The 8,901-nt window shown below is 33.9% G+C and overlaps 1 protein-coding gene across 1 annotated transcript; it reads left to right on the top strand.

Annotated features, from left to right (window-relative positions):
- The first annotated feature begins 2,794 nt into the window (after positions 1–2,794).
- LOC134705331 (uncharacterized) lies at positions 2,795–8,651 on the top strand. The gene is made up of 7 exons (XM_063564076.1): positions 2,795–2,965; positions 4,833–5,268; positions 5,580–5,685; positions 6,396–6,467; positions 7,258–7,503; positions 7,897–7,992; positions 8,555–8,651. The coding sequence occupies exons 2-6, from the start codon at positions 4,834–4,836 to the stop codon at positions 7,989–7,991; spliced, it is 954 nt and encodes a 317-aa protein (XP_063420146.1). The 5' UTR covers positions 2,795–2,965; position 4,833; the 3' UTR covers position 7,992; positions 8,555–8,651.
- The last annotated feature ends 250 nt before the right edge of the window (positions 8,652–8,901 follow it).

Genomic DNA, 8,901 nt, shown 5'->3' on the forward strand with positions numbered 1-8,901 from the left:
GCAAGTATTTCATGCATGTTCATGGCAATTGAGTGGTTGTTTTATGTCCAGTGGCAAATATTTCATGCATGTTCATGGCATTTGAGTGATTGTTTTATGGCCAGTGGCAAGTATTTCATACATGTTCATGGCAATACTTAATTTAACCATGTATTGTAATTTGGTTGGTTCTGATTACCTAAATACAAGATAAATACTTCTGTCTTTTAAATCTGCAAGATCTACAAATTGCATACAACTAAGTAAGTTATGTCTGCTTAATGGTCAAAATGCACATATACCAAATGTTGCTATTTTGGCCATGTGTTGTTGGTTGTTGTCAAATTAATCTCATTAAAACCATTAGTGGAGGGTAGAGTATCAGAACATCGGATTTTAATGAGATTGGGTTGTTGTTTGCATCTGTTGGTATGTCTATTTATTTTCTTATAGGAGTTGGTTGTTTATTTAGTCTTTTTAGCTGTTTGGTCTTTTGTGCTATTTGGTATTTTGTGCTATATTGTATTTTGTGCTGTTTGGTATTTTGTGCTATTTGGTATTTAGTGCTGTTTGGTATTTTGTGCTATTTGGTATTTTGTGCTGTTTGGTATTTTGTGCTATTTGGTATTTTGTGCTGTTTGATATTTTTGTTATTCCTTTCATCCCTTTCTACGTATTATTCTACAGAAAAAAGATGAAAAATTGTATGGTTTCTTGTTCCTTATTGAAGCCGCTAAATGTGGAGGAATATTGTGAGCCCTTTTTGGCAAAATTAGACTAGAGTTTAAATGTCCGACTGATGATTTCCTTTTAATGTGCCATTTAGGTATTAGGGCGTACGTGGATCAGGTCGAAAGAACCTGGATTCCTGCAGCTCAGTATCCCTGCTTGAAAGCGTCGAGTAAGGTTCTTACTACTTACGATCCATAAGGTTGTGGAAGCCTGTTCCATTTCTGTATACTGTCAGAAAAGAAAGAATGAAATTGGAATTCGAGAATGGAAACGGTCGAGGTATGTGTCTTACAGACAGCAACCCGACCAAAGAGGAGAAAACAACCCAATACCACCAATGAGTCTTCAACTCAGTGAAGAATCCCTCATCATGAAGGGGCTTGCTTCAGCTGTACACTAGTTCAGCGAAAATGACCGAAACATGCAAATTAAAAAAAAAATAAAAAAAATAAGACTAACAAACCAGAGGTTCCTAACTTGAGACCGGCAGACGCAACAATGCGGTGGGTTTATAGGTATGTTTTATGATATCTCAAAACTGTCCTATACCTCTCGCCAATGACGTATATAAGTAATACATCTATACTCTAGCCAATGTAGAATAAACAAACACACAGAAAAACCTACAGAAAAACTCAGTTTTAAAGAATTCCAAGACCGATATTAGAATAGCCAACAGAAGAAACTAAGCAAAATGATAATGATAAACATAGTTTTTTTGTTACCAGTCGTTAATTACAAACCATGCTGACTTTTTATTGTACACTTTTTAGTTTCTAATTGTTGAGGTTGGCAAACGAGTTCCAAACTGGACATTAAGTACTCAAAACAATGGTCTAACAGCATTGTGTATCATACAACACGTTTGTGATGGTTATATTTATTGTTACAGTAACACCTGGGTATTTTGCTGATTCAAACAATTCTAAATTATACCCATGGATGTTAAAACTTAAAACATGGATGTGGTTTGCGCTTGTTTCCCAATCGCTCGTAAAACTTCGGTTGGCATTTGATGGAATAAAATTCCATTTGCCAATCAGATTCCAATGTGAAACGTCAAGCAAGATAATGTCCATTTTTTTTTGTATCGAGATCATTGTTCTTTAAAGCCTAGTCAGGCCTGTTTCGTAAGAATTGGTTATGACTCGCATGAGGGTTTGGGTTTCTAAATCCATGTTTAGCTTTGTTTAGGATGTTGTGGGTTTCAAAATCTTTTGCAATACTACTGCATAAAAGTCAAATCGGCACCTGGTAAAATCTGCACCTATTTAAAGTCGTTTCGGCAAACTTTGTTAATTCAAATGTCACCTTACATTACCTCTATCGTTTCTATTTCCTTTTTTTTTTAGAAAACTTTTTCGTTTCTAGTATTTATGCAAAAGTTAATTTCGTACATCGATAAAGTATTATGGGCACAAGACGTTTGCGCTTTTTACCTGTAAAATGATAGGACGTTTGCGCTTCAAGTACTATGGACATTTGCGCTTAATATTTTGATTCACCTGTATTAAAGTGATAGGACATTTGCGCTTTTTACCTATGTAAAAGTGAACCTAGTTGTTCCAGATTTCCAGCCATCCTACAGAAAGCGTACGACAAATAGACCAGAATCCTCCCATGCCCACTATAATGAACAGTTTACTTGACTCATCCTGCTATATATGTTACTCTTATTGGAGAGTACCACTGAACAACAGTAGGTGAATTACATTAAGATTCGTTATATTGAAAAACAGGCACCCAGTCAAGAATTGAGAAAAGAATTGATTTTTGTATTTGAAATGTGGACAAAATACCAGTCAGAACAGATAACAAGAGGTTATTTTTAGGCTTCAGATATCAAGCTTGTACGAGATCTATTTCCCGTTTTCGCGTTTTTGCTTTTTGCTTTCTCGATTTCTTGGTTTCGTTTTCTCGATTTCCCGATGTTCCGATTTTCCGGTTTCGCGTAAAAGTGAAAGGAGAAAACGCCGGAAAAGACGAAATGGCCGCATCCGGCCCACCATATATTCTTGATTTGCCATTCCAATATTTCTTTTTGGTGAGTAAAAGAGAAGCGAAAGGAGCGTTAATAATCGGTTACGCAGTTCCATCACGTAGCTTCATTGTCGTCCTTTGTAACGTCAGCCGCCTTAGTTACGTTAGAAACGGTCTTCTTCTCTTCGATTGAACAGACGTTTTTTTTCAGCTCCGAGCGATTAAGTAAATATTATTGGTTATTACTCATCCTAGGCGATAGAATCTTCTACATGTAAGTTTATATTTTTATAATTTTCTTGTAATTGAATTTTCACCATAGGTTGAGGTTTTGCACAAGTTGGAAAAGTTATTGTTAAACTTAAGTTATCCTTACCCTAAACCAGTCACTAACCCGAATTTCCTAAGACCCATACAATAAAAAGCAGTCCTATATAGTGACTTGATTTTTTAAAGTATTAATCTAGATCTTATAATATTGTACATTAAACAATTGAATAATTTGCCTATCGAGCTTGTAACTGTCAATCCACGATATCATGTGGTTTATGTAGTGGTGTTATGTAACCCTTGTAAACCTCTGTCTAGCTTGTAGGGTATATTCCTGAGCTTAAACAGGTATCAAATAGCTTTTTAAAACATTTTAAGAGAGCTGACTGACTACATTTTTTCATGTTGTGTGTGATTTTATCCAAATCTGGAGATTTGTTCTTTTTAATCTTTGATATGGCATCTGCAATCTCACTCTCCGGTATTGGAAAATCAAGCTCGTTGAAACATTTTACATTTTCCAAGCTTTTTCAGTTTTTCTTCAAGTTCATTTGTTCTTCAAAGAAAGTGTTCTTTTCCTTCATTCAATCCTTGAAAATGCGTTAACCACATAGAAGGTGTGATACGGTGCTTTTTGTCCGATAATTTTGCTTTTTGTAATGCAGTTTTCATTTGTATCTGTAATGTTTTTCTTGTAAATTACTTAAAATTTTCCAATATAATCTAGGATTATTGTCATAAAGTGTTTCAAGTCTTGCAATAAATTATTTTTGTAAGTTTTTTGCTTTATTTTTCTACTTTTGTTGTATTCACGATAGAGTTTGTAAAAATGTTTTTTTTTACATATGAATCTTTCGGATATTTTGTAAAAACCTTTCCATTATTCATCAAATTATGTCTCATAGTTTGCAAATCCTTATCAAAGCTGCTTAGCTGTAGTTTTTTGTTGTTGTTTTTTTTAGCTTTTTTTATCCTTGATAAATGCCCCGACTTTAAAACATCCAATAAAAATAAAATTGAGAATAGAAATGGGGAATACCGGGGTATGCCAAAGAGACAACAACCCGACCAAAGTGAAGACAACAGCCGAAAGCAACCAACAATGGGTCTTCAACGCAGCAAAAAAATCCCGCACCCAGAGGTGGTCCTCAGCTGTCCTCTAAATAAAGGTGTACCAGTTCAGTGAAAATGGATGTCACACTTAACTAAAACTCAAAAACATACAAGACTTACAAATGCCAAAGGCTCCTGACTTGGGACAGGCGCAAAATTGCGGTGGGGTTAAACATGTTTTGTGAGAACTCAACCCTCCCCTTTATCTATAACCAATGAATAATAAAGAAACACATAGCGATACGCTTAGTAAAACATAAGTTATACTTCTTGCGTCACGTTGTTAACTGCATAAAGTGGGTCTCATTAGGGTCTAAGCGTGACGCGGGATTGTCGATTTTTTGTAAGCGTGACACGTGAAAATCAAATAAAATGAAAATTTTCTACGTACATAGTATAAGAGAGATACGGGAATTTGACAAAACAGTAAGCGGTATACGGGAATCTGACAAAACAGTAAGCGGGATACGGGAATCTGACAAAACAGTAAGCGGGATCCGGGATCATAAAGAGATCAGAGATAGTTACTTTTAATTTACAATTCAAACGACAATAATCGACAGAACATTTAGTACTGTTTATTGAATTAAATAACAAATATTTGATAGGGTTATCCCCCGAAAAAAATATTGTCAACTTCGGCTTCGCCTCGGTCAGGGACTTTACTAACTTAGAAAGTCGCTGCATGCCTCGATTGACAATATAAAACACACGGTTTATAAGACCAAGACCTTCATGCACTTGATTTTTTTTTTCAGAATGTTTAGTGCTATGAACATGATTACGTCGTGGAAGCATTTTGTCACAGGACATACCATGGATTATTTTAGTAAGCTACAAGGAGAAGACAACACTCCAAAACATGTAACAGGATATCTGGACACCGTCCTTGATGTTAGCATGCAAACAATGGAGTTTATACCTGAGTACACTAGGTACTATTTTGAAAAACTATCCGAAACCACCAGCAAAGCCAATGAATATTCATCGGAGTATTTGAAGTGTTACTGGAACTCAGCACTAGGCTATAATAGTCTACTAACAAGCATGACAAAAGATTACATTGAAGATATGGTAAATCCTGCATTACAACAGTCAACCGATGTAGCTGAATATGCATACAACAACGCAGTCCAGCCAGCTGTTAGATGTACTATTGACTCTGCTTTAGCCTTCATTTCATTCTTAGAATATGTAAGCAACGCCTTTTAACAACTTCAATTTATATATACTTTGTCTTCCGTTTAAAAAACTTTTGAACTTTATTTCAATCACTGTTGTCACGTTAATTTGTTACATTGAGTTAACACTTGCATGCTTTTTAATTTTCAACTTTTCTCTTGTGTTATTGAATTTGTTACTTTTAGTTCTTATTCTCTTAGCAGTTTTCCTTATTCTTATTTATTATTTAACCTTTATCTGTATTGTTCTATCTAATGTCTTTCTTTCCTTCTCTCTTTTTCTTTCTCTGCACTGTTTTCTGTCTCATACTTTCCCGTACCCAGTACCTAGCTGACTTCAGTAAAATACAGTTATTCTGTATATTGCTCCTCTTCTTCCTGTTCTTTGGGATGCAAATGAATATCATGCAGACAAGAAAGCATCAGAAAGGTGCGTCAGTAAATTAAGGCAACAGTAGTATACCGCTGTTCAAACTCATAAATCCATGAGCAAAAAACAAAATCGGGGTACTCAACTAAAACCGAGGGAAACGTATTAAATATAAGAGGAGAACAACGACACAACACTAAAATGTAACACACACAGAAACGGACCAAGCATCAGACAAAATCCCACGAGAATAACAAATATAACATCTAAACCAAATACATGAATTTGGGAAAGACAAGTACCGTGACACGTCTTCTCGCAATGTGAATTTACACATTAAACTATTCATTTTCATTCACAACTGATATGTCTAAACATATGATGCTATTCTCTTTCTTCACTAACCACTGCATATCTAGTTGAGGATATGAAGGCGAAAGTAGCCAAAACATTTTTGAAAGATGTATTTTTAAAAATAAATTTTACAATTGCACAACAAATCAAATTGTTATACAATTAAAGCCATCGAGTTCATTTTAAGGAGGTTCAAGGTTTTTATATAAGTACTTTTTTTGAGACAGTAATCCACAGCACTACATGAAATAAAAAAATGATAAAATACAATTCTGGCTTCATGTTTTTATCATTTATGTTTTTTGGTAATTGTCTAGCTTTTAAAAATTAAGGCACATTTCACGTCATGAAACCCTTGACGTTGACGAAAGACAATATATTCTAGATCAATTTTAGTTATAAATCTCCTATTTCAGATATGAAAGTTTACAGAAGTCTTTTGAATCATTCCATCTGGATAAAGGACACAACATCTGACGAAATGGAAGGTATGTGTGGTCTATACTTGTTAAAGTTTTGGGGATTTTTTTGTTATGACAAAAGGGGTTATTATCCGTTCTCATTCATTGTTTATTTTGAAACACAAACTGTCGTTGAATTTCGCTTTTTTTGAAATATTTATCAATTGGGTTTATTTTCTGGGTAATCATCAAAGTGAATAAGTGGAGAAATCGACAAGTCCATTTTCCTTTGTTTGATATGCTTCTTGTTCATTCATGAGAACTCTTTTAATGGCAAATCCAAACAAATATCATTTATTAATTCGTTATGTAAATCGTTTTTACAAATTCGTTTAACTTGAAAGGGACAAAAAGGGGAAACATTCTGATCCGCAATTTGAAGAAAACAAATACTGGGTCAAGCAGATGACAAAATATATATATTATGAATCCAGATTTTCCTCATACATTTACAGCGTTAAATTCAACAACAAGAAATTGATTGATAGCGTAAAAAAATAAAAATAAAAGTATAAATAGATATAGGAAGATGTGGTGTGAGTGCCAATGAGACAAATCTCCATCCAAATAACAATTTTAAAAAACTAAACAATTATAGGTCAATGTACGGTCTTCGATACGGTCTTCGATACGGAGCCTTGGCTCACATAAATGTCTGAATCAGACAAAGATAACATAACCCCTTTTACATAAGTTAAATGGTTGCTCCCTTATATAGTATCCTATACAAATGACCAGTAAGGGTTTATACAATATAAGAGTTGCTGTTTTTAATTTGATATGCCTGGTGTTTAATTTTTGATTATTTTTATTTAAGAGGTCACCAGACGCCTTAAAAGAAACAAAAGAAGTAGAATTCCAAAGACAATTTCTCGCATAGAAAATCTTTACAAACTTTTGGACAACAGTTTTGACAAGCGCACTAGGCTGTTAGACGAGATAGACTACTGGTGCCCGGTAATCATGGCACAGGAAACCAAGTTGAGGATGGCAAATAGAGCAAGGGAAAATCCTGATGAAAACGGCAGTATTGGACAAATCAGAGATCTTGGCAGCCATGTTGGTTTGTATTTTTTTTTGTAAATAATTTTAACAAATATCATACAAAGAATGAAATATTTTACGCATAAAAAAATTGTTGCTGAGAACAACAGATAAGTATATTTCTGTTGTAAAAAGGGAAGACTGTGTCAAAAAAAGGGGGGGGGGATAAACATACAAAACTACACAGAAAACTATTTTGAACCGCACCAAAGAAATAGTGGTGTTCTCACTTTTTATGACTTTTCTCTTCAGGTGAACTAAGACAGAAATGAAGATAAGAAATCAATCGAAAATAAATGAAACTGCACAATCTTTTTATGATTTTTGTTACTGTAAGTCTAAGAAAATAATTAAAAATTAGATGGCATGAAATATATATATATATCTAAAGTCGATTACATTTTTTTTTCAGATCTGAATTTGCTGAGAATCAAAGAGAATCTGGATGAAATGTCCGCAGGAGTGAAACGTGAAATGAGCATCACAGCCAACCTTTATGAGGAATAAGGTACATTTTACTTATAAGCAAACATACTAGTATTTCTAGGGCCCTTTATAGCTTGCTGTTCGGTGTGAGCCAAAGCTCCGTGTTGAAGACCGTACTTTGACCTATTATAGTTTACTTTTTGTTGGCTTGTTCTTATCTTACGTGTTTTTGTTCTGTAAACCGTTATTCCGTTGTTCCGTTATTGTAGAGTGAATTGTCTCTTCTCTATATTCAGTTCTATTGTATATTCTTTATATTACCGTTAATTTAAACTTCAAATCTTTATTTTTTATTCCTTCACCTGGCAGGCAAAATGATAGAATTACAATTCATTTTTAAGATATTATCATAGCTACGTTATTTTAGTATGATATCACAACAAGAATTTACTCCTTAGATGAAAATCACACAAACACGAAAATTGAAATGAGTAATTACTTTTTATCATTTAACTGATAAAGACAGTTCAAACTCTAAAACCTAGATTGGGACATTGGCATAATGGAGAGAAAAAAACAGTAATTCAAATAACGCCCTTTCTTTTATGTAAATAGATTATATACATGTATTTTATCTATTTCAGATGCACCAGCAGAAGAACGAAGAAGACATGTACGTGAAGAGAAATAATTGATGATTATCATACACTTTTGTTGTTAATAAATATATTGTTATTTGGTATATGCATGTTTTGTAGAATATTATTTGGCCTATAATAAATAATTCATGAAAATCGGTTTTAGGGCACAAAATGGTTCCGGATATATATGTATATGAAATCTTATTAATTGCCATCTTATTACCCAAAACTGTTTATCATCTTCTTGTGAAAACTAATATTTCGTCAAAAAAAGTGACCGGCCTACCGACCAGAAAACGAGTCCAATGGCCATCCTCTTTCCAACATATTTTCATGTACAGCGTATACAT

This window comes from Mytilus trossulus, chromosome 2 (assembly GCF_036588685.1).
Source record: "Mytilus trossulus isolate FHL-02 chromosome 2, PNRI_Mtr1.1.1.hap1, whole genome shotgun sequence".
Taxonomy (NCBI): Eukaryota; Metazoa; Mollusca; class Bivalvia; order Mytilida; family Mytilidae; genus Mytilus; species Mytilus trossulus.

Coding starts and splice junctions, on each gene's coding strand:
- LOC134705331 (XM_063564076.1), top strand. CDS start 4,834: ATGTTTAGTGCTATGAACATGATTACGTCGTGGAAGCATTTTGTCACA. Junction 5,269..5,579: donor TCATTTCATTCTTAGAATAT/GTAAGCAACGCC, acceptor TCCCGTACCCAG/TACCTAGCTGACTTCAGTAA. Junction 5,686..6,395: donor GACAAGAAAGCATCAGAAAG/GTGCGTCAGTAA, acceptor CTCCTATTTCAG/ATATGAAAGTTTACAGAAGT.